We start from the raw sequence: 26,057 nt of genomic DNA, 5'->3' as shown, positions 1-26,057 counted from the left end.
TCTTCACGCTCGAAGAGCTCAACGCCCTCCCGGATGCACTTTCTCCACCTAGGGTGGTCTTCGGCCAGGGACTCCCAGGTGTCAGTGGTAATGTCGCACTTTACCAGGGAGGCTTTGAGGGTGTCCTTGTAACGTTTCCGCTGCCCACCTTTGGCTTGTTTGCTGTGAAGGAGCTCTGCATAGAGCAATTGCTTAGGGAGCCTCGTGTCTGGCATGCGTACTATGTGGCATGCCCAGCGAAGCTGATCGAATGTGATCAGTGCTTCAATGCTGGGGATGTTAGCCTGGGCGAGGACGCTGATGTTGGTGCGCCTGTCCTCCCAGGGGATTTGCAGGATCTTGCGGAGACAATGTTGGTGATATATCTCCAGCGACTAGAGGTGTCTTCTGTACATCATTCATGCCTCTGATCCATACAGGAGGGCGGGTATTACCACAGCCCTGTAGACCATGAGCTTGGTGGTAGATTTGGGGGCCTGGTCTTCGAACACTCTTTTCCTCAGGCGGCCAAAGGCTGCACTGGCGGCGATGTTGAATCTCTGCATCAATGTCTGCTTTTGTTGATAAAAGGCTCCCGGGGTATGGGAAGTGGTCCACGTTGTCGAGGGCCGCGCCATGAATCTTGATGACTGGGGGGCAATGCTGTGCGGCAAGGACAGGCTGGTGGAGGACCTTTGTCTTACGGATGTTAAGCGTAAGGCCCATGCTTTCATTTGCCTCGGTGAATACATCGACTATATCCTGGAGTTCAGCCTCAGAATGTGCACAGACGCAGGCATCGTCCACGTACTGCAGTTCAACGACAGAGGTTGGGGTGATCTTGGACCTGGCCTGGAGGTGGCGTAGGTTAAACAGCTTCCCACTGGTTCTGTGGTTTAGTTCCACTCCAGCGGGGTGCTTGTTGACTGTGAGGTGGAGCATGGCAGTGAGGAAGATTGAGAAGAGGGCTGCAGTGATGACTCAGCCTTGTTTGACCCCGGTCCGGACGTGGATTGGGTCTGTAATGGAACCGCTGGTAAGGATCACGGTCTGCATATCGTTGTGGAGCAGGTGAAGGATGTTGACAAACTTTTGGGGGCATCCAAAACGGAGGAGGACGCTCCATAAGCCCTCACGGTTGATAGTGTCAAAGGCCTTTGTAAGATCGAAAAAGGCCATGTATAAGGGCTGGTGCTGATCCCTGCATTTTTCCTGCAGCTGTCGCGCTGCAAAGATCACATCCGTTGTGTCCCGTAGGGGACGAAATCTGCACTGTGATTCTGGGAGGAGCTCCTCGGCCACAGGGAGAAGATGGTTGAGGAGAACTCTAGCGACAACCTTCCCAGAGGCTGATAGCAGGGAGATTCCCCTGTAGTTGCCGCAGTCAAACTTGTCCCCCTTTTTAAAGATGGTTACGATCACTGCATCTCAGATCTCCCAGCATGCTCTCCTCCCTCCAAATGAGAGAGATGAGGTCATGTACCCGCGCCGACAGCGCCTCTCCGCCATACTGTAGCGCCTCAGCAGGAATTCCATCGTACCTGTAGCCTTGTTATTCTTGAGCTGTTTTATGGCTTTGCCTACCTCGTGCAGCGTTGGGGTTTCAATGAGGTGGTGGCGGGTCGCATGCTACGGGATGGAGTCGAGAACACTCGAGACAAAGGCAGAGTCTCGATTGAGGATATCTTCAAAGTGCTCCTTCCAGCGGGCCCTGACAGCCTCGGTGTCCTTGATGAGTGTTTTCCCGTTCTTGGCCAGGAGTGGGGTGGGGCCTTGGGAGTTTGGACCATAGGTGGCCTTGACTGCAATGAAGAATCCTCGCATATCGTGGCTGTCGCCCAGTTGTTGTATCTCCTGTGCTTTCTCCATCCACCACCTGTTCTTTAGGTCCAGGGTTTTTTGTTGGACCTCAGCCTTAAGCCATCTGTAACATTGCTTTGCAGCTCCCGAGTTGGGTTGTTGCTTGAGGCTCAGAAATGCTCTGCGCTTATGATCAATTAGTTCTTGGATCTCCTGATCATTTTCATCAAACCAGTCCTGGTGTTTTCTGGTTGAGTAAGCAAGTGTTTCTTCACAAGCACTGGTTATGGAGACCTGGAGGGCAGACCAAGTGCTGTGGGCATTCAGCATCTCAGGGTCATCAAGGCACGCCAGATTAGCTGTGAGGCGCAGGTTGTATAGAGCTCTCTTAGCTGGGTCTTTAAGTGCCCCGGCATTAACTTTTTTGCGGCACTGCTTCTGCTGTCCCCTCTGCTTTGGGGCTATGTTTATATTGATGATGGATCGGATTAGGCGATGATCCGTCCAGCAGTCGTCAGCTCCTGTCATGGCGGGGGAGATGCGCACATCCTTGCAATCCCTGGCTCGGACGGTGACGTAGTCGAGCAGGTGCCAGTGTTTGGAGCGAGGGTGTTGCCACGATGCCTTGTATTTGTCCCTCTGGCGGAACAGGGTGTTGGTGATGAGGAGTTCATGTTCTAGACATTTTGTCAGGAGTAGGGTACCGCTGGAGTCGGCTTTCCCGACCCGCTCTCTGCCAATCACGCCTCCCCAGAGGACTGTCTTTTTGCCAACCATGGCATTAAAGTCACCGAGGAGGATCAATGTGTTGCCCATGGGGACGCGGGACAGGGATGTCTCGAGGTTGGAATAAAAACCCTCATCGTTGCATTGAGTGTTGGGGCGTAAGCACTGATGACTGTGGCGCATTGATTCTGGGATAGGGTAAGGCGAAGAGTCATGAGGCGTTCGTTAACCCCGCAGGGGGAGTCTTTGAGTTCATTTTTGACGGCGAAGCAGACTCCATGAAGGCGGCATTCTTTCTCTGGTTTTCCTTTCCAGAAAAAGGTGTAACCTCCACCATGTTCCTTGAGCTGGCCTTCCCCTGCCCGTCGGGTCTTGCTTAGGGAGATGATGTCAATGTCAAAACGTCTAAGTTCCGGAGCAACTATGGCGGTGCGGCATTCCAGCCTGTTGCTGTTGGAATTGTCCATGAGGGTCCTGACGTTCCAGATTCCGAACTTCATATTCGCGAAGTGCAAGATGCCTGTGCGTGAGTTCTTTTAACGTTGAGTGACCACTGCACACCGGCAACCACATGGGCTTAGCTGAGCAAGGTCTTGGTCCAGTGGCAAGGGGATCCAAGATGACTGCTGTATAAGCCTAATTGCCTATGGCGAGATGTTCGCCACAAACTCGGCGCAGAGTAGCACCGTTGATGGTAGATGGCCTGAGGCTTGGTTGCGGAGGCTGGCATTGGGAAGGTCAGTTGTCCGCTGGGGTAGTTGTTTCAAAAGTTTGAGTTTAAAAGTATTTCCAGATTATTTTTTTTTAAAGTTACGCAAGTTGATTGAAGGTTTAGTAAATAGATTAAGAGTTGCTGCGTGATGTCTCTCATGACTGTTCTCATTTCTTTTGTACCTTTCATTCTTGCTTCATTTACCTGTCTGTACCTCAATTGCAAATCCTTAGTAACCCTCCTATCTCTCTCATTCAGCTAGCATTACCGGCCCGCACCAACCCCAGGCCGAAAGGACCCTGCACCGGCTTGCACCAACCCGGGGCCGAAAGGATCCTGTACCTGCTGACTTTTCCAAGCCCCGTCGGGGCCCGTCGACTCTTCAGGGGATCGCTGGCTATTCTGAGCCCGCCGGCTCTTCCAAGGCTTGCCGACTCTTCTGGGGCCCACCAACACTTCGCGGCCCACCGGCTCTTTGGGGCTCGCCGGGACCTGCCGACTCTTCCGAGGTCCGCCGACTCTTCGAGGCCTGCCGGCTCTTCTGGGCCCGCTGGCCTGCCGACCACAAGGAAAACATTGGGGTGGAGTGTTCCGGCAGTACTGTGAAACATTCTGCCCGGGGCCGGCGCTCAACTGGCCGAAGGGACTCCAGGGCCGGCGCTGAACCGGCCAGCAGAAGGGACTCCGGGTTGGCGTCGAACCGGCCAAAGGGACTCCGGGGCCGGCACTGAACTGACCGAAGGGACTCAATTTTTAAACTTTTAATCAACTTCTAAACTTCTTAAACAATTCGGGAAAACTTTAACATTTTTAAACTGTCTTAAGCAATTGTGTGTTTGTATTGGTCCCCAGAGAGATTTTAGTCTGCACCCGAAATCTTTTTAATCCTAATATACACATAATAAGCATAAATACTGGTGAAGTAAATTCGGTCATCCTGAGATGAGCATTGTCTTTTCCTAGAGATGTGAAGAGATCATCAAAAAATACTCAAAAATAAAGCTTGGCATGGAATTGTGCTCCAATGTTTGTTATTGGTATCATAATAGTGTGAAACTCATGGCCAATTATTACACACAAATACCTGACACAGGGTAGGAAGTGGTGATGAGGTTACTTTTTTTAAGAATGAAATTAGTATTGAATTTACTCCATAACAAAATTAGTTATTATTCACCAGCAATGAACTGTGGGTAGCTTTGTCATGTGGATATAACTCCACTTAACTTTACTAATGTTCTTTAGGGAAGGAAATCTGCTGTCCTTACCTGGTCCGGCCTTTATATATTTTTTATTCGTTCCAGGATGTGGGCGTCAAAGGCAAGGCCAGCATTTATTGCCCATCCTTAATTGCCCTTGAGAAGGTGGTGGTGAGCCGCCTTCTTGAACCGCTGCACTCGTTGTGGTGAAGGAACTCCCACAGTGCTGTTAGGGAGGGAGTTCCAGGATTTTGACCCAGCAACGATGAAAGAACAGCGCTATATTTCCAAGTCAGGATGGTGTGCAACTTAGAGGGGAATTTGCAGGTGATGATGTTTTCATGCGCCCGCTGCCCTTGTCCTTCTAGGTGGTAGAGTTCGCGGGTTTGGGAGGTGCTGCCAAAGAAGCCTTGGCGAAGTGTTGCAGTACATTTTATAGATGGTACACTGTATAGCCATGGTGCACCGGTGGTGGAGGGAGTGAATGTTGATGGTGGTAGATGGACTGCCAATCAAGCGGGCTGCTTTGTCCTGGATGGTGTTGAGCTTCTTGAGTGTTATTGGAGCTGCACTGATCTGGGAAAGTGGAGAATATTCCATCATACTCCTGACTTGTGCCTTGTAGATGGTGGTAAGGCTTTGGGGAGTCAGGAGAGGAGACACTCACCGCAGAATACCCAGCCTCTGACCCACTCTTGTTATCACAGTATTTATGTTTTTTTAATTCGTTCTGGGATGTATCCGTCGCTCAGGCCAGCATTTATTGCTCATCCCTAATTGCTCTTGAGAAGGTTGTGGTGATCTGCCTTCTTGAACCGCTGCAGTTCTTGTAGTGAAGGAACTCCACAGTGCTATTAGGGAGGGAGTTCCAGGATTTTCACCCAGCGACGATGAAAGACCGGCAATATATTTCCAAGGAGTCTGATGGAATACTCTCCACTTGTCTGGATGAGTGCAACTCCAACAACAGTGAAGAAGCTCAACCTCATCCTTGACAAAGCAGCCGCTTGATTGGCACGCCATTCCTCTCAAACATTCACTCCCTCCACCACCGGTGCATCGTGGCTGCATTGTGTACCATCTACAAGATGCATTGCAGCATCTTGCTGAGGCTTCTTCGGTAGCAGCTCCCAAACCCGTGACCTCTATCACCCAGAAGAACAAGGGCAGCAGGCGCATGGGAGCACCATCACCTGCGGGTTCCCCTCCAAGTTACACACTATTCTGATTTGGAAACACATTGCCGTTCCTTCATCATCACTTAGTCAAAATCCTGGAAGTTCTTCCCTCACAGCACTGTGGGAGTACCTTCACCATAAGGACTGCAGTGGTTCAAGGCGGCGGCTCAACACCACCTTCTCAAGTATAATTAGGGATGGGCAATAAATATTGACCTTGCCAGCGATGCAAACATCCCGGGAACGAAAATCAAAACTTGTAATTCAGTTAAATATACATAAATGAATTTCAACTAAGGGTCCCCTAAAGTTTTCAGAAAAGGGACATTTCAATCCCATCACTGGAATGAAACCAGTCTGAGTTCTCACCCCTTGAAGGTCCATGTTCTAATACAATTTTTCAACCAATCCCCTAACAAGTTTAATATTAAACTGATGTCCACAGTGTCTAGAGGGCTAGTGCGACAACAATGAGATTTTTAACACCCAAAAACTGGTGGGTTTGGGTTGGGTAGGATGTTAAAATATTAAAAATCTCAAACCCGAACCCAACCTGCCTTGAACCCGCCCACTTACAGTTTTAATGGAGGAGCAGGTGAGCAGCCCACTCCCAGGAGGAGTGCCTCAGATCTAATTTCCATTTTAAATTTAACCCTGGCCAGACGGCATCTTTCCACTTACCTGCTAGACTCAGCTTACCTGCTTCCACCACCCCTCCAGATGATTGGACACTGCACCCCGCCCCGCACACTCCGAGCCACAATGTTCCCCCAAGCCATGATCTCCCACCTCCCTGCTCCCGGTCTTTTTGATCATTCCCTCCATTCTCTGCGCTTCCCGGCTGCAGCTTCCAATTTTGCCCCCCACCGACCCTTCCAATTTTCTCTCGCAGTAAACAGTCTTTTATTTTTTTTAAATGGCGATTTCAAAAGGTGATGAAACAGAATCTGTGTATTGTACCTACCAAACATCACGTGACTCTTTCAATGATCTGCTAAAAGGACGAAACAAAAAAAAGTGTCAGGAGCTTTCTTTCTTAACACTTTACCCACAGTCAAGGAATAGGTTAAACAATCAGTTAGGATTTGCACAGGTTTCTAGATTTTGCACTCCCACTTAAGAATTATGAAACAATAAATTGACTAATTACTTTTCAGTTCGCAATATTACATTTTTGGGGTTTTACCGTGGACATTAGCTTTGGGTTCAGCATCAGTGGGCACTCCCTCGTGTCCCCCTGGAACCAGAGTGAGAATTTACACAAGAAGAAATAGGAGCAGGAGTAGGCCATTTGGCCCCCTGAGCCTGCTCCGCCATTCAATAAGATCATGGCTGATCTGATCTTGACCTGAACTCCACTTCCCTGCCTGCTCCCCATGACCTTTAACTCCCTTATCATTCAAAAATCTGCCGATCTCAACCTTAAATATATTCAATCACCCAGCCTCCACAGCTCTCTGGGATAGAGAATTCCAAAGATTCATGACCCTCAGAAAAGAAATTCCTTCTCATTTCCGTTTTACATGGGCGACCCCTTATTCTGAAACTATGACCCCTAGTTCTAGATTCCCCAATGAGGGGAAACATACTCTCTGCATCTACCCTGTCAAGCCCCCTCAGAATCTTATACGTTTCAAAAAGATGACCTCTCATTCTTCTAAACTCCAAGGAATATAGGCCCAACCTGCTCAACCTTTCTTCATAACACAAGCCCTTCATCTCAGGAAATCAATCTCGTGAACCTTCTCTGACTGTCTCCAATGCAAATATATCCCTCCTTAAATAAAAAGACCAAAACTGTACGCAGTACTCCATTTGTGATCTCATCAACGCCCTGTACAATTGTAGCATGACTTCCCTACTTTTATTCTCCATCCCCTTTGCAATAAAGGCCAACATTCCATTGGCCTTCCTGATTACTTGTTGGACCTGCAAAATACCTTTTTGTGTTTCATGTACAAGGACCCCCACAGATCTCTCTATACCTCAGCCTTTTGTAATCTCTCCCCATTTAAATAATAATTTGCTTTTCTATTTTTCCTACCAAAGTGGATAACCTCAGTTTCCAACATTATACTCCATCTGCCAAATTTTTGCCCACTCTTAGCCTATCTATATCCCTTTCCAGATTATTTGCGTCCTCCTCACAACTTGCTTTCCCACCTATTTTTGTATCATCGGTCCCTTCATCCAAGTCATTAATATAGATTGTAAATAGTTGAGGCCCCAGCACTGATCCCTATGGCACTCCACCAGGTAGTTTGCCAACCTGAAAATGACCCATTTATGTTGACTCTCTGTTTTCTGTTAGTTAGCCAATTCTCTATCCATGCTAATATATTACACCTAACCCCGTGAGCACTTATCTTGTGCAGTAACCTTTTATGTGGCACCTTCTCGAATGCCTTCTGGAAATCGAAATATATGACATCTGCTGGTTGCTCTTCATCCACTCTAATCGTTACATCCTCAAAGAACTCCAGCAAATTTGTCAAACATGATTTCTCTTTCATAAAAGCATGCTGACTCTGGTTGACTGTATTATGATTTTCTAAATGTCCAGCTACTTCCTTAATAATGGACTCCAGCATTTTCCCAATGACAGAGGTTAGGCTAACTGGTGTAAAGTTTCCTGCTTTCTGTCAGTCCTTTCTTAAATAGGGGCATTACATTTGCAGTTTTCCAATCCACTGGGACCTCTCCAGAATCCAGGGAATTTTGGTAGATTACAATCAATGCATCCACTATCTTTGCAGCCACTTCTTTTAAGGCCCTGGGATGCAGGCCATCAGCTCATGGGGACTTGTCCACCTTTAGTCCCATTAGTACTTTTTCTCTAGTGAAGTGATTGTTTTAAGATCCTCCCTCCCAATCGCCCCTTGATTATCAATTATTGGGATGCTTTTAGTGTCTTCTACCATGAAGACCGATACAAAATGTGTACCATGATCGCGCAGCTGTGTTATGCCGGTGACGCCGGGTTTCTACATGATCATTGAGATCCGGGTGGACTAAGGAGAGCCTGGTTTTGAGTGCTCTCTTCATTAGCAATTCTACAAGGGAAACCCCGGTAAGCGAGTGGGGTCGTGTGCGGTAGCTGAGCAGAATCCGAGATAACCGGGTCTGCAGGGAACCGTCCATCACGCGTTTCAAGCTGTGCTTGATAGTTTGGACTGCCCGTTCTGCTTGACCACTGGATGGTCAAACAGCTCAGACCTGACATGCTTGATGCCATTGCGGGTCATGAACTCATTGAATTCCGAGCTGGTGAAACATGTTCCATTGTCACTAACAAGGATGTCGGGCAAACCATGGGTGGCGAACATGGCCCGGAGGCTTTCAAAGGTAGCAGTGGACATACATGGTGACATTATTAAACATTCAATCCATTTAGAGTAAGCATCCACTGCTACTAAGAACATCTTTCCGAGAAAGGGGCCAGCGAAATCTACGTGGATCCTTGACCAATGGAGGGCTATGGCCACAGACTCAGTGGGGCCTCCATTGGTGCATTGCTCAACTGTGAGCAAGTGTTGCATTGGTGTACGCATGAATCCAATTCCGAGTCAATGCCGGGCCACCAAACATGCGATCGGGCAATAGCCTTCATCATGACAATGCCTGGGTGGGTACTGTGAAGGTCGCGTATAAACATTTCCCTGCCATCTTTTGGCAAAATTACACGATTCCCCCACAGGAGGCAATCCAAATGGATGGACATTTCGTCTTTGCGTTGGTGGAACGGCTTAATTTCGTCTTGCATTTCTCCTGGGACCGCCGACCAGCACCCATTGAAGACGCAGCTTTTTACTAGTGATAGCACCGGGTCCTGATCTGGCGAGCCATGACAGGTGACCCCTCGCTCTCAAAAGCATACATTACAAGGAGCAAGTCTGCAGGTTGCGCCATTTCCACCTCGGTGGTGGGCAATGGTAGCCGACTGAGGGCATCCGCACAGTTCTCCGTGCCTGGTCTGTGGCGAATTACATAATCATACGCAGATAACGTTAGTGTCCATCTTTTGATGCGGGACGGAGCATTGCTGTTAATACCTTTGCTTTCTGAGAACAATGAAACGAGCGGCTTGTGGTCGGTTTCGAGCTAGAACCGGAGCCCAAATAGGTATTGGTGCATTTTCTTAACCCCGTATACGCATGCTAATGCTTCTTTTTCAACCATACAGTAGGCTCTTTCAGCCTTAGATAAGCTTCTGGACACATATGCAACTGGTTGCAGTTTGCCTGCTGTAACACACAACCGACCCCATACAAAGATGCATCGCAAGCTAGTACTAAACGTTTACACGGGTCATACAATACAAGTAACTTGTTGGAACGTAGCAGGTTTCTGGCCTTGTTAAAGGCTGTCTCTTGAGATTTACCCCAAACCCAGTCATCACCCTTGTGTAGCAATAAATGCAATGGTTCCAGCAAAGTGCTCAACCCCGGTAGAAAGTTACCAAAATAGTTGAGGAGTCCCAGGAACAAACACAGTTCTGTCACATTCTGTGGTCTGGGTGCATTCTTGATGGCCTCCATCTTGGAGTCCGTGGGTCTGATGCCGTCCGCCACAATCCTTCTCCCCAGAAATTCGACCTCTGGCGCCAGGAAAACACACTTGGAGCGTTTCAACCCAAGTCCCACTCTGTCCAGTCGCTTGAGAATCTCTTCCAGGTTGTGCAAGTGTTCAATGGTGTTGCGGCCAGTGATCAAGATGTCGTCTTGGAACACCACGGTGTGCAAAACCGATTTCAGCAGACTTTCCATGTTCCTCTGGAAGATGGCCGCTGCCGAACGAATCCCAAAGGGGCATCTGTGGTATATGAACAGTCCTCTGTGCGTGTTGTTGCATGTCAATTTTTTTGAAGGTTCAAACAACTCCCGTGTCATGTAAGCAGAGGTTAGATCCAGCTTGATGAATGACATCCCCCCCCCTGCTCGCGTTGCAAACAGGTCATCCGCTTTGAGTAGAGGGCACTGGTCCTGTAACGAGACTCGGTTGATTGTTACCTTGTAGTCCCCGCAGATTATGACCGTCCCACCACTCGTCAACACTGGAACGACTGGACTGGCCCACTTGTTGAACTCGACTGGCTCGTTGAAGTCTGTTCAGCTCGATCTCGCCTTTCTCTCGCATCATGTATTGAACAGCTCGGGCCTTATGATGAACGGGTTGTGCATCAGGGACTAGATGGATCTGCACTTTGGTGCCTTTGGTGCCGATGCCTGGCTCGAATAACAACAGGAATTTGTTTAGCACTTGGGCATACGAGGCAATGAAGGGCAGCAGGAAGACTCTAATAATGAGATGGTTACATTGCAATTGGAGCCGGTGAACCCCCTGAGGATGCCAAGCCCATTGCTGAGCGATACAATATATCTTAAGCTCAAACTGTTGTGACCTTGGTCTCTTTATTGTAACTCCAGAGTGAGAAGGCAGAATGGTAGACTGCCTTTTATACCTGCTTGCCCAGGGTCTCCCACAGGTGGCAAGTCTTATACATTGGTAATGTTTACATTAATAACACCATGTGCCCCACGTGATCGCTTTGTAGGCAGAAGTATAACATATCATACCATGCTATGCCTCAGACTATAAAATCATGAGCAAATTAGTTCAACACATTGAATAGGTAAAATAACAGGACTTGGTACAAACAGTATATTTACAGTACTTACAAAAGTTATTATTCTCCTCAAAGCACCAAACCAACTAAGACACCTGTGCAATAACCTTTAATAAGCATTTCTTACATTACGATAATGACTACACTTTAAAAAAGTACTTCATTGGTTGTAAAGCGCTTTGGGATGTCAGGTGGTCATGAAAGGCACAATATAAATGCAAGTCTTACTTTCTTTTTATTTCAATATAAAATTGATCCTTAAAACATGATTGCTTGCTTCTTTCTTTGCTATGTGCTACTGCTGGACATTGCTGGCTTTAGACTAACTGCTCCGGTGAGTGCACTTAGCTAAATCTAATCCTGTGATCAGAAGCTCCATGGTATTGAGCTTTCTTATCATAGGAGCTACCAAGAATCATGGCCTTGTTCCTTTCACAGATCTGACTTATCTTCATTTCAATAATAACTTGTATTGAAATAGCGTCTTTAATGTAATTAAAAGTCCCAAGGCGCTTCATGGAGTATGAGAGACAAAATATTTGACACCGAGCCACATAAAGAGAAATTAGGGCAAGTGATCAAAAGCATGGTCGAAGAGGTAGGTTTTAAGGGGAGTCTTAAAGGAGGAAAGAGAGGTGGAGAGGCGAAGAGGTTTAAGCATGGAATTCCAGAGCTTAGAGCCCAGGCAACAGAAGGCATGGCCACCAATGGTTGAGCGATTATAATTAGTGATCCTCAAGAGGACAGAATTAGAGGAGCGCAGATATTTCAGGGGATTATTAGGCTGAAGGAGATTACAGAAAGAGAGAGGGGCAAGGCCATGGAGGGATTTGAAACAAAGATGAGAACTTTGAAATCAAGGTGTTACTTATCCGGGAGCCAATGTAGGTCAGCAAGCAGAGGGGTGATGGGTGAATGGGACTTGGTGCTTGTTAGGACACGGGCAGACGAGTTTTGGATCACCTCAAGGTTACATAGGGTAGAATGTGGGAGGCCGTCCAGGAGTGCATTGGAATAGTCAAGTCCAGAGGTAACAAAGGCAGAGATGAGAGTTTCAGCAGCGGATGAGCTGAGACAAGGGCGATGTCACGGAGGTGGAAATAGGCTGTCTTAGTTACACTGCTGATATGTGACTGGAAGCTCATTTCAGGGTCAAATATGACACCAAGATTGTGAACTGTGTGGTTCAGCCTCAGACAGATATTAGCGAAAGTAATGGAGTTAATGGCTAGGGAATGGAGTTTGTAGTGGGGACCGAAAACAATGGCTTCCCAATATTTAATTGAAGAATATTTCTGCTCATCCAGAAATTGGATGTCGGACAAGCAGTCTGACAATTTAGAGACAGTGGAGGGGTCGAGAGAAGTGGCAGTAAGGTAGAGCTGGGTCATCAGCATGTATCTGGCAACTGCGCTGTGTTTTCGGATTATGTCGCTAAGGGGCAACATGTAGAGAAATAGGAGTGGGCCAAGGATAGTTCCTTGGGGGACACCAGAGGTAACGATGTGGGAGCCGGAAGAGAAGCCTTTGCAGGTGATTCTCTGGCTACGATTAGACAGATAAGAATGGAACCAGACAAGTGCAGCCCCACCCAACTGGACGACGGTGGCGAGGCGTTGGAGAAGGATGGAGTCGTCAACCATGTCAAAGGATGGAGACAAGTCGTCAAGAAGGACGAGGAGGGATAGGGTGCCTTTATCACAGTCACAAAGGATGTCATTTATGACTTCGATGAGAGTTGTTTCGGTACTGTGGCAAGGGCGGAAACCTGATTTGAGGGATTTAAACATGGAGTTGCGGGAAAGATGGGTACGGATTTGGGAGGTGACAACATGTTCAAGGACTTTGGAGAAGGGAGATTGGAGATAGGGCGGTAGTTTGCAAAGATGGAAGGGTCAAGTGTTTTTTTTGAGGAGAGAGGTGTTGATGGCAGATTTGAGGGAGAGGGGGATAGTTCCTGAGGAGAGGGAACCATTAATAATGTCAGCAAACATGGGAGTCAGAAAAGGAAATTGGGTGGGAAAAGAGTCAAGGAAGCAGGAAGTGGGTCTCATGGACAAGATGAGCATGGAGAGCTCAAGGGGAGATCGGAGAGAAACTGGAGAAAAATGTGGGTTTAGGGCTAGGGCAGGGGGATCCTTGGAGAAAGTTTGGCCTAGTGGGCAATGGGAAGAAAGGGAAGTGGCAGAGGCAGCTGAATGGATGATCTCAATCTTAGAGACAAAGAAGTCCATGAGCTCCTCACACTTGCTGTCGGAGGTGAGGGTGGAGGAGACAGGGCAGAGGGGTTTAAGAAGACAGTTATCAGTGGAGAATAGAAGCCAGGGTTTATCTTTGCATTCCAGAATGATTCTGGAATAATGACCAATTTTGACAGACGAGAGCAGGACCCGATAATGCTTTATGTGGTCCAGCCAGATCTGGCGGTGAATGACTAAACCAGTTGTCCACTACATGTGTTTTTAAATCTGTATCCTTTGGACTTAAGGGTGTGAAAATGAGGGCTATACCAGGGGGAACGGCCAGGGTGAGAGAAAGAGTAATTGTTTTAATAGGAACTAGGGCATCAAAGTTGTTGGTGAGGGTGTGTTTGATCAGATCGGTAGCTGCAGAAATGTCATGGTGAATGGATGGCCAACGACTGGACAGTTGGGATTTCATAATTGCAGTTGTAAGAGAGTTGAGAGAATGTTTTGTTCCAGGGGCAGACACAGAAAGAAGTAGAGTTAGTGGGATGAGGTTCAGATATAACTTTAAATCAAACATAATGGGGGTTAAATTGGGCTGACTAGCACCCATTTTTAGCCACTACACGGCCACCTAAGGTTTCAAAATGAGGTCTAAGATGTGCATGCATACTTTTGATGGCAACATGCCATCTTGGTAAAAGGGTTTGTGCACATGCGTCAAACAACCATAGTGGCATAGTAGGGTTCTTTTGGGAATTAAACATGACTGGGAGAATGAAGAGAGGCCATGCAGAATAGGACAAGCTGCTCAAAGAGGGAGGAGGAGGAGCTGCAGCACTCTGGGCCAGCTGGCTGACAGGAATGCTGTCAGCCTGAGCGAGGGTAGCAGGTCTCTTAAAACCACTGTCACTCTCTCGGTCGACGCCTCAGCAAACCTAGTGATCTGTTGGAGAACAGATTGCTGGACTGCTGTGATACCCTGGAAAGCCCCTTTCAACAGTGGCACCCAGAGCTACGATGACAGATCTCTGAGCTTCCATACATGTTCTTCATGCTTCCATCGCAGCAGTCTAAGCTGCAAAGAAAGCAGTCTGAGATTCCATGGAAGCTATTTGCACTAAGATGGAAGCTGCGATCTCGGTCATCAGACACTGCATGATGGTGAGTTCCACAGGTGTGCTGATGGAATTCATCAACCATTCCACATTGGAAAGGATAGGCTCCAATTGCTGTGCAAAGCATTGTGCCAATTTGGAGGTGGATTCCTCCATGGTGTACAAGTTTTCCTGCAGGTTTCCCAGTGCCTACATTGATTGTGTATACCCATGAGCTTTCTTCTGTAGCCTGGCCCATCGAAGTCATCATCTGACTTCTCTGCAGCAGAACTAGTATGGTACCTGTGGAGTCCTTTTTTCCCCGCCCTGGCTCCTGCGCACTTGTACCTGGAGTCTCACCATGTGCAGATCCTTCCTCTATCCTATCCTCCTAACCAAAGCACATGCAGTGCCAGTCTCTGAGCTTGTGGCTGCAAGGGTAAGATCGAGTCATAGTCTCTTTTCATTATCACTGTCTTTTTCTTCCTCCTCTCTCTAGGAAGGTCTAGAAACAGGATGCCCCTCCTCCTCTCTACCTTCTGCACCAAGGCCTCCAATGCAGCATCAGAAAAGCTTTGTAAATGTTCTCACATATTAGAGAACAGATTCAGTTCATTTAAGTAGCTCTGGCCACTTGTCATTTTGGGGGCCCTGCTGATGCTGATCAGCAGCACACGTATAGTGGTGGTTACGTGCAGCAGTCAGTCAAATGAACGGGCTCAAATTAATCACGTAGTGTGATCCCTGCATCCATTTTTAGGGGTTATCCAATTTAACTCCCATTATTTTTAAAAGATCACAGTATTTCAATCATATGGGATTTTTGTATTACATGGCTTATCTCCTTTCTGAGAAACTGATTTTTTGTTCTAAATACATTCATAAACTTGTGATTACAGGAAATGAACACTTGTCCAGACATCAATCAGGGACGTTGTTGGACAAATTGACACTAATGCATCAACATCCAATAGACAGTGGGTTAAAAATTCAATAGCCCCCGAAAACGGGCGTGGGGATCCCGATGCACGATCAACCCACGCTCATTCGTGCCAATGCAGGCAGCATCCAAAATTCGTGCTGCCAGGTAATTTACACGATTGCAGTGTGCAGCCCAACACTGAACGCGTTGCTCAATGGCTGCTCGCTCAGCAGGGGCTCCAAGTTTGTGCTAGCACCAATTTTTTTTTTTATTCATTCATGGGATGTGGGCGTCACTTGCAAGGCCAGCATTTATTGCCCATCCCAATTGCCCCTGAGAAGGTGGTGGTGAGCCGCTTTCTTGAATCGCTGCAGTCTGTGTGGTGAACGTACTCCCACAATGCTGTTAGGGAGGGAGTTCCAGGATTTTGACCCAGCGACAATGATATACTTCCAAGTCAGGATAGTGTGAGACTTGGAGGGGAACTTGCAGGTGGTGGTGTTCCCATGCGTCTGCTGCCTTTGTCCTTCTAGGTGATAGAGGTCGCGTGTTTGGGAGGTGCTGCCGAAGAAGCCTTGGCGAGTTGCTGCAGTGCATCTTGTAGATGGTACACACTGCAGCTATGGTACGCCGGTGCTGGAGTGAATGTTGAAGGTGGTGGATGGGATGCCAATCAAGCGGGCTGCTTTGTCCTGGATGGCGTCGAGCGCCTTTGAGTGTTGTTGGAGCTGCACTCATCCAGGCAAGTGGAGAGTATTCCATCACACTCCTGACTTATGCTTTGTAGATGGTGGAAAGGCTTTGGGGAGTCAGGAGGTGAGACACCCACCGCAGAATGCCCAGCCTCTGACCTGCTCTTGTTGCCACAGTATTTATGAGACTGGTCCAGTTAAGTTTCGAGTCAAGGGTAACTCCCAAAATGTTGATGGTGAGGGATTCAGCGACAGTAATGGTGTTGAATGTTAAGGGGTGGTGGTTAGACTCTCGCTTGTTGGAGATAGTCATTGCCTGGCACTTGTGTGGCACGAATGTTACTTGTCACTTATCAGCCCAAGCCTGAATGTTGTCCAGGTCTTGATGCATGTGGGCATGGACTGCTTCATTACCTGAGGAGTTGTGAACATTCATAGCTTGACCTCACCCTCACACACTTAGTATTGCTTCAAGCCTTACACCCACATCTAAAAGCTTGCACACAATGCCAGCTATTCAACCATGACAGCCACATCAACCAAGCACATTGCACCACACTTAGTGATATACTTCCCTCTCTTGCAGGAAAAGTGGCGCACAACTACAGGCAGCTGCAGCTAACTGGAGGAGGACAGGTATGCCTGCATATCCTAATCCCGATGGATATGCAGGCCAGCAACGGGGTTGAAAGATGACGGTATCCTCATAACTAATCATCCTTCTAATCTAAGCGTAAACTAGACGTGATCCAAAATGCGGCTGCCGTGTCCTAACTTGCATCAAGTCCTGCTCACCTATCACCTCTGTGCTTGCTGACCTACATTGGCTCACGGTTAAGCAACATCTTGATTTCAAAATTCTCATCCTTATTTCCAAATCCCTCCATGGCCTCGCCCCTCCCTATCTGTAATCTCCTCCAGCCCACAACCTCCCCCCCACCCCCTGCAATTCTCTAATTCTGCCCTCTGGAGCATCTTTAATTATAATCGCTCAACCATTGGTGGCCGTGCCTTCTGATGCCTAAGCACTAAGGTCTGGAATTCCCTGCCTAAACCTCTCTGCCTCTCTACCTCTCTTTCCTCCTTCAAGACGCTCCTTAAAACCTACCTCTGGTCATCTGACCTAATTTCTCCTGTATGGTTCGATGTCAAATTATTTGTCTCACAATACTCCTGTGAAGCACCTTGGGATGTTTCACTACGTCAAAGGCGCGATATAAATACAAGTTGTTGTTGTTCTCATGTCCCACTTTCCCCCCCAATCCCACAAATTCTTCTGATTTACAAGCTGCCAATGGTGTAAGCATGAACCTCCTGCTTTCCATTCTCCTCTCACCACAACCCTACCCTTGTGCCTTTCTCCTTTCAGACACCCAAGAACTCCAACCTGGCCAGGCACTGGTGGAAGAGGAAAAAGACACTAATGAAGAAGAAACACTGTCACTCGATCTAACACGCGCAGCCACCAGCTCAGATACAGGCAATGCGCGTACTTTAGCATAGAGGTGGGATCTGCACGTAATGAGTGAGTGGGCTGCAGCCAGGACAAGAGGGAAGGGTAGAGCAGGTGCCAGCTCCACAGAGGACAAGGTGGCACATGAGTTCTGCTGCACAGGACTCAGATGAGAAGCTCGATGGGGTGACCTACAAAAGACTGATGGGTGTGCACAATGAAATACTTGGTGCAATGGCAGGCCTGCCAGAAAGCCTGAATGCAACGTCAAGGAGCAAGGAAGAGACTAGATCCAACCTTGCACAGGGCTTGCAGAGCTTGGAGACCATCCTTTCCAGCGTGGAAGTGGTGGGCACTTGTGCATGCAATTATGCTGCAACATCTGATGGCCGATATCTCAGCTTCTATTGCAGCACAAGCAGAAGCCACCCAACGTGAGTGCTACAGTGGAAGCTCAGACTGAAGTTATGCAAGCTCAGTTTGTTGCCATGCAAGCACAGACTGCTGCCATCACGGCTGCGGTTACCAGTGCTGAAAGGGGCTTGTAGGGTGTCACAGCAGTCAAGCAATCTGTCCTCCAAAAGATTACCAGGATTGTTGAGGCACCGCACCAGGGGAGTTGCAGTGGCTCCATGGTGCACGAACCTGTTGTCCTCTCTCAGGATAATAGCATTCCTGTTCCCACCACTGCCACTCCGCCAGTGCCCTTGCTGTTGCCTGTCAGTCAGCCAGCCCAGACAACATTTGAAAAATTTTATTCAGCAGACTGTTCAGAAGGTTAAAAGATAAAATAGCTGTGAGGCTTTGAAAGTCTGAGAAGCTGTAAACATCAGATGCTGCAGTATCAACTTGTTTTAAACCATGGGAAAGAGCATGAGGAAAAGTACCAACAACGTGTTTTTGCTACCAAGAACCATATAAAACCAGCCTTTTTAATAAGATCAAAGTGACAGTCCATGAGACCGACCAAAGACAGTCCACAAGACCTAAAAGGGACTGTCCATGAGACCAAACAGGGACAGGCCATGAGACCATCAGGGACAGTCCACTGTAATCGGGTCCTGGGAACCACAGTGCTACCCGTGACGTGGTTTGCTACCTCACTTCACATAGTCCGGCAAACTTGTGGCAAAGGCCTCCTGTCAGTTGGCGGGTACAGGAGCGCCCACCTTCTCTCCATCGCTAAAACCAATGCCTCATCAAAAAACCTCCGGGCTCTCTCCCTGGGGCGACGATCTGCCATCAGGATTTGTAAATAAGTGCTTCTTCCCCTTGTCCTTTTTCTTCTGCTTGCGAAGGCAGCTAGCTGCACACCCAGCAATGCTGAGAATGAGGTGCTGCAGCATCAATGAACTTCGCCTTTAAGTAGTGAAAAAAGTCTGTGGCTTTTACTTGCATTACTTGCATTTAGACTGCCCTTGATATTGGTCCATCTTTTCAGTGTAACGTCAATAAGCTTGGGTTTTTAGACGAGAATCATGATTGCAATCGATTTATTGAGGAATGAGGACAAATTTGGCATGCTGTCTAGACAATTTTCAATTGGTGCTACTTAACCATTTTTAGTCGAAACACTGCCCATTTCTTGGCTATAATTAATTTCTAGCTCAAGAATATCAACATTCCCGCTAAGCTACACAGCCATGGTCCTGCACAGGCCGCTCACTGGTTTTTACATGGAAGAAACAGCGCATGTGTGAAAATTTAAATGGGCCACACAGCCGGTTAAAGGGAATGCGCACGAAAAAAAATTATAGGGAACATTGATGAGTACCTAAACTCAGGACATCCCAAAGTGCTTCACAGCCAATAAAGTACTGTTCAAGTGTAGTCACTCTTGTAATGTAGGGAAATGAGGCCATAAGGTCTCACAATCAGCAATGAAATGAAACACCAGATAATCTGCTTTAGTAATGCTGGTTGAAGGATAAATGTTAACCGGGACACCAGGAGAACTCCCCTGTTCTTCTTCAAAAAGAGATCTTTTATTTCCACCTGAAAAGGCAGGCAGGGTTTCAGTTATACCTTGACTGTGACCACATGCATAGCATTCAAACATAGCTTCATGTGCATTCCCATTCAGACCTCATGGGCTCTCCACAGAAGAGAAGGGTTGCTGTCTGAGCATGAACATTGTCTGCAGTCATTTGACACTGTCTGAAAGAACCGACAAGAACGGGCAGCAACTTTGAAGAAGTCTGCTACCCACATTATGCAGTCATATATTACTACTAACCAGAACTGCAGTCCACTGTGCATCTTGTGACAATGACAGGGTTTTCTGCAGCAGAACTGTGCTCAGTTTGCTGCTTTGGAGGCCTTGGGGTCCAATTTTCTTATCATGCTTTAAGATCCTAGATGATTGGATTGAAAAGCCACTACAGAGTTTCACAAACCTCATTGTTACCCAGATATCTGCTCTCATGCAGATCAGGGACATGGTAATGGAGTGCCAAGCAGCAGGTACATGACTGGAGTTGGTACACATGATATTGCAGTGAAGCCCATCCAACCTCCCACAAGCCCTTGGTTGAATAGCAGAACATGTCCCAGAAAGTATGCAGGATCAGCCAGCCATTGCATTTGCAGATGTTGTGGAAGCATTGCAGGGTCCTACCATGACCCAGTACAAGGACAACTGAAATCCCAGGAGATCTCAATTACTCCAGGCAGCTAGCCACTTTGCCAACTCATCCCATTAGGGAAACACCTAGGAGTATTTGGATAAGTTTGAGATATATATTGTCACTGTGGGGAAGCACCAGGTAAAACATCCTAGATATATACAATCATGAGTTCTGGGGCATAAATTTGGTTGCACTTTATTTTAAATTTGCCTTGAGAGATTTCATTTGATGGTGCAGAACAAGTTCGCAGCAGGCCCTGAAGGAGTTTTCATCCATGAATGTTAATGGACAGAAAGTCCTGTGCAGCCCACAAACATCCATGCCCAAATTTCCAATACATGCTCCCAATAGGTGAAGCTGCTGGCAACACAAATTCATAAAATTTACCCCTATAGTTCTCTGCAATTGTCAGTTACTAAACTAGACTTCAACTTTATGGTATATATAAAGGGTGCCAATGAAGAATATGCATTCTATAACTCATTTAATCTACTATTTCTGCATCTCAACAAGGTACTTACAACTTTTTAAGGCTGTTATGGAGCAGACGTGGGTATAGGAGAAGCACAATTCCTGCAATGATAGTAGCAATGCAGAGCAAAGAGAGAAGACCAAGCACTGCCACGATAGCCCTCTCATTCCCCTCTGTCACCAGATATGAGCAGTCACAGTCACCAGCTATTAGGCAAATAAAAATAGAATAATTAAGTAACAAAATAAGTCAAAAGCAATAAACAAGTACCGTAAGGAAGACAATTAATTTCCAGATGGTTCTCTAATGAGAAGTTGAGAAGTTAAGGTGAAGGGGTTAAGTTATGTTAAACCTTTATAAAACATTGGTTTGGCCTCAACTGGCATATTGTGTCCAATTCTGGGCACTGCACTTGAGGAAGGATGTGAAGGCCTTAGAGAGGGTGAAGAAATGATTTATGGGAATGATTCCAGGGACGAGGAATTCAGTTACGTGGATAGACTAGAAAAGCTGGCTTGTTCTCCTTCGAGCAGAGAAGATTGAGAGGAGATTTGATAGAGGTATTTAAAAGCAGGAGGGGTCTAGACAGAGCAGAGAGAAACTATTCCCATTAGCAGAAAGGTCGAGAACGAGAGGACACAGATTTAAGGTAATTTGCAAAAGAACCAAAGGTGATATGAGAAAAAAAAATTCACGCAGCGAGTGTTTAGGATCTGGAATTCACTGCCTGAAAGGATGGTGGAGGCAGACTCAATTGGGGCTTTCAAAAGGGAACTGGATAAGTACCTGAAGGAAAAACAATTGCAGGGCGACGGGAACAGGGTAGAGGAGTGGGACTAAGTGTTCCTGCAGAGAGCAGGCATGGGTTCAATGAGCCAAATGGCCTCCTTCTGTGTTGTAACCTTTCTATGATTCTATTCTACAGCATAAAATGTAATGTAATTATATGTCAAGGAAAGTCTCAATCGGAGCTTGACGAACCTATGACAATACCTATATTCACTCTCTGCTTCATCTAATTCTGATCATTCTCTGCCATCCATGGTTTGTTGCTGGTCACCATAAACAAACAGGTGGATGCCTCATTCAACGGCTATGTTACACAGTATGCAACAATCCACTGCTATTCCTCCAGGGCGAATTGCAGAGCAGTCATGGTGTAATCCAAACAACAGAGCAGTTGATTCGGCATCTTAAATTTCTGTTTTATTGGTGTCAATATGGTGTTGGTGTATTGATGGTTTCCGAAGTGTGGGTCTCACACAGCTGGTAGCAATCTCAATATAATCCTGGCAGATCTGCTATAACGAGTCTTCCTGGAAGCTGGCCTTAGTGAATCCGGCAGTTTGCACTAGTGTTGCTGCTGGCTATGTGAACCCGCTCATTGTAAAACATCAGCATAAGCAGGCCATTGACATAAATATAAAAACAGTCTGCTCAGTGAGATTCATGCCTCTTACATGTGCTTTGTTATACTTTCTTTGTCCCTGGCAATCCACATCTCGGGAGACAACTTTTGTCACCCTGAAATAAAAGGAGAACTTGTAATTCCCTTAAGATACAGGGTTCATGAGTTTGCTGGACCTGCATATTTATTTGGCAGTCGTCATAGACCATTTGAAAATTCATAAGCCGGTATCCTTTTCTATTGCCAGAGATACTGCACAAGAGAGTATTGGACACCCCCAAGTTGGAAAATCATTCCCTCCAAAAGTCTTCAATGCAGCATGAGAAAGAAAGGCGGCACTTAATCATGTCTTCAGAACATCCCAAAGGACTTTATAATTAACAAATACTATGCAGTCACTGTGGTTATATAGGCAAATATGGCAGTCATAGGAACATAGGTACAGGAGTAGGCCATTTAGCCCTTCAAGCCTGTTCCGCCATTCAATGAAATCATGGTTGATCTGTGATCTAACTCCATATTACGTATATCAAGGTCCCACAAACAGAAGATGAATGACCAGATAATAATTTCTTGGTGGTGTTGGTGGAGGTATTTATGTTGGCAATAACACCAAGAGAACTTTCTGCTCTTCTTCAAATAGACCCTATGTTATCTTTTATATTCACTTAAGCAGGCAGATATGGGCTCAATGTAATACCTCATCCAAAATATGGCACCTGACAATGCAGCACTCTCTCTACTTCACTGAAATGGCAGCCTTGATTACGTGCTCATGTCCATAAATGGATTAAGATGAACACACTGCTTGACTAAAACATTAAAATAATTGCCACCATAAACTGACTATGTCCTGAATGCGACAATTGCATGTCTATCTTGTTTAATATAATAGTTACATTGGGCTCTATTTTCCTCCTTGCCGATTTTTGGTGCCCAGGATGATGTATTGCTGATTTTTTTGTGCCTGATTGCTCAGAAAGAAAATATACAACTTCCGCCAAAGTAAAATTTAACTTTGGCACTGCGGTACCCGAAGTTAAATCCAGGGGTAGAGCTTCAAGTGTGCGCCGAAAAGTCAGTGAGCATGCGCCAAAAAAGAAACTTTTTCCACATGATCCACGGTGACTTGCTGGTCTGGATCAAGAGCTTGTGAGAGCTCAATGGGATTGGAGCTGGATCTGGACATTTAAATTTTAGCTGCAAAAGATGGATCCAAGGGAAGTGGAAGGAGTCGGACAAGGAGAAGGGGAAAGGCCAAAAGATTTCTAGCAGAAGAAATTAAGCCCCCGGTAGTCATCATTGAGAGGAGATGGGATGGACTTGAGAACAAAGGAAGAATGGGACAAAAGAAACTGAAACCCTCTTTACTAGCAAAACTTTGGGACCAAGTTGCAGAAGTGGTTAATGCAGTGGCCATGACCTCGAGAAGCCGTACGCAGATTAAAATTAAGTGGCAGGACCTTGGCCAAGCAAGTGTAAGTAATATTTTTATTTATGCACTACAAATATATTTGTAAATGTGACTAATGTGTGTGTGCATGTGTGTGTGTGAGAATGTGTGGCCACCACAGCAGAAGGGCCCTCTCTTAAAAGGTTCTATTTTCATCTTTGCAGAGGAAGGTGTCACAGATCAGCAGAGAAAGATCAAAAACTGGAGGAGGTGCGCCAAGTAGGTTGCAACTAACATCCATGGAACAGAGGATCGTTGATATGATTAAATCTCGCAAGAGAAGATTCACCACCAATGTGGATGCTGGGCCCAGGTTACCGAGAGAGGATAAGCCCTGCAAATTGCAGTCTGGGTTGGCATCGTGGTCTTTGAAAAGAGCCTGCGCTGTGTGACCTGCATACTCATGTCACCCTGCCCCCTTCCCTGCTGCTAACCAAACATCTGTTCTGTTATGTTTTGCAGATGTTGCGCATCAGGAAGAGACAGAAGCTGAAGCAGAAGAACCTTGCATTAACTTCAGTAGAAACTCTGCCTGGAATTTTCTTCAAAATTTCCACCCCAAAGTTGATAAACAACTTGTCTACAACATTGGTCATTTGTTCAGATATTCTTCATCAACTTCAGGACAAGAATGAGCTAGGCGTGGATCATAGGCATACACACAGTCTGTTGGGCAGATTCGGTGGTGCACTATTTGTCCAAGCAGGTGAGTTTTAGTCGTTGGTATTTCGCGATAGGGGTCTGTTCAGACAAGCCAGTATTGTGTGTTGTACTGTGGTTTTTACGCCACCACGGTGTGTTTTACTGGAAGCAGTTTTGTGCTTTAACTTAAATAAAAGCATTGTGACAGTTGAGACTGAACAATCTGTCGATAACTGAGCATTCTGTTCACTACTATAATTCCCAGGGTCTAGAACTGTTGTAAGGGGGGTGATTCGAAACCACCAAGGGCAAAACCACTTGCAGTGATGACTTCCTTTCTAAATATCGCAGCCTGTGAATGCAGTCTGCCTCACTCAGGTGTAGGTATGAGTGCCTGTCCCTGTTGATTCGATCAGGGTATTGCCTCCTCCCCATAAATGCTCGAGCGATCTGGTTTCTGCGACTATGACATCGTATTATCCGTCACCTCTGCATGGCATGAATGTAAACCAACCTTACTACATGAGGCACAGTAATATTTGCACCCATAATTATTATTCTTAATTTTGCTATTCTTGTTATTGTGAGACAGTACTTACTGAAGCACAGCAAACACACCTTTGCTGGGTGACACCCTAGTAGAACGGACCTGGTCTGCGCACATGTGCAACCACTAAGCTCTGTCTCTATGGAGTCGCGACGCAGTGATTTATGGCACGAAGAGCTTTTGATGAAATGCATGTGTTTGCTGCTGTGTTGTGCCATCTCCGATGCACAGTTCGAAGTGCATGCCGGCAGGATCACTCTTTCGGCTGGACATAAACACATGAGCTTGGCGCTTGTATTCCACCTGCACCCCCAACCCCCGTTCCCCCGGACTTCTTTACAAACTGAGCCCGGGGAGGGACGTTGGAATCCAAGCGGCGAGCTCCTATGCTGGTGTCTGGCCGAGGGAGTGATCCTGCTGCCGGCCGGCCGGCACTCCTCAGACCCATGCCTGGGGCCCCATGAGCAGAGATTCAGTGGTTGGGAGGGTAGGGTGGGGGGAGAATCCAAGCGCCGACCTCCTGTGCTTGTGTCCGGCCGAGGGAGCGATCCTGCCGCCAGCCAGCCGGCACTCCTCGAACCTGTGCCTGAAACCCCGTGAGCAGAGATTCTGTGGTGGGGTGGAGTCGCAATTTGCCTTCTCACATAACATGGAAAAAATTATATTTCTAACATTCTGTGGAAAAAAAATAAACGTTCCAAGTTATTTTCCGAATTTCCTCTGCAAAAATCATCATGTATTTGTGTTTTAAATTGTCTACTTCCCTCGCTCTAAAAACTCTGCAATATACTCAGCGCCGAGTTCCTTAAGTTAACGTAGGGTTTTGTTGATTGGTACTTAAGGCCTGTGTGCCATCCTGAAAAAAAAATCGGTGTTGCCGAAAATCAGTTAAATGGCCAAAAAGGGCCAAAAACGGCACGGAAATCAGTTTTCAACTAGATCTGCGCCAAAAAATCTGGCGTATAAACTTTGAGGAAAATTGCAAAAATCAAGATTGCTCAAAAAAAACAGCACCCAATAGTGGCGAAAATAAAGCCCATTATATTTTATTTGTCCTCAAGATGGTAGGAAACTCATTTGTACTCACTTAGTGTATTCATTCTCGAAGCTATATTGTCAGGCCTGTACTAGAAATGGAAACAATAAATATTGCGAATCAGATGAAGGGGAGACATAAATACAATACAACTATGTAGAACCTCTGTACAACAAACTATGCATTAACTAGTTCAGCTGGAAATAGCTCTATTTTTGTTTATTATGATTTCTAATGCTTTTCTTCATTACTTTTAGTTTGTGTTTGGTTTGATGTGTTACCATGCAAAGATGAAAGAATGG

General features: G+C 46.5%; 1 protein-coding gene across 50 annotated transcripts in view; it reads right to left on the bottom strand.

Moving 5' to 3' along the window:
- The window catches only part of LOC139232545 (heat shock protein DDB_G0288861-like), a 990,854-nt gene that overhangs the window by 885,832 nt on the left and 78,965 nt on the right, over positions 1 to 26,057 (bottom strand). For 49 of the 50 annotated variants that reach the window (XM_070862910.1, XM_070862948.1, XM_070862943.1 and 46 more), the window contains exons 3-5: positions 25,807 to 25,846; positions 20,719 to 20,875; positions 6,559 to 6,588 (exon numbers count right to left, since the gene is read on the bottom strand). In XM_070862910.1, coding sequence (XP_070719011.1) covers positions 6,559 to 6,588; positions 20,719 to 20,875; positions 25,807 to 25,819 — 200 coding nt within the window. In that variant the 5' untranslated portion in view covers positions 25,820 to 25,846. The remainder of the gene's footprint in view (positions 1 to 6,558; positions 6,589 to 20,718; positions 20,876 to 25,806; positions 25,847 to 26,057) is intronic. The other variant, XM_070862911.1, reaches the window with a different exon arrangement.

This window comes from Pristiophorus japonicus, chromosome 20, assembly GCF_044704955.1.
Source record: "Pristiophorus japonicus isolate sPriJap1 chromosome 20, sPriJap1.hap1, whole genome shotgun sequence".
In the NCBI taxonomy this organism is placed as follows: Eukaryota; Metazoa; Chordata; class Chondrichthyes; family Pristiophoridae; genus Pristiophorus; species Pristiophorus japonicus.
This window is presented reverse-complemented; position numbering and strand designations above follow the sequence as displayed.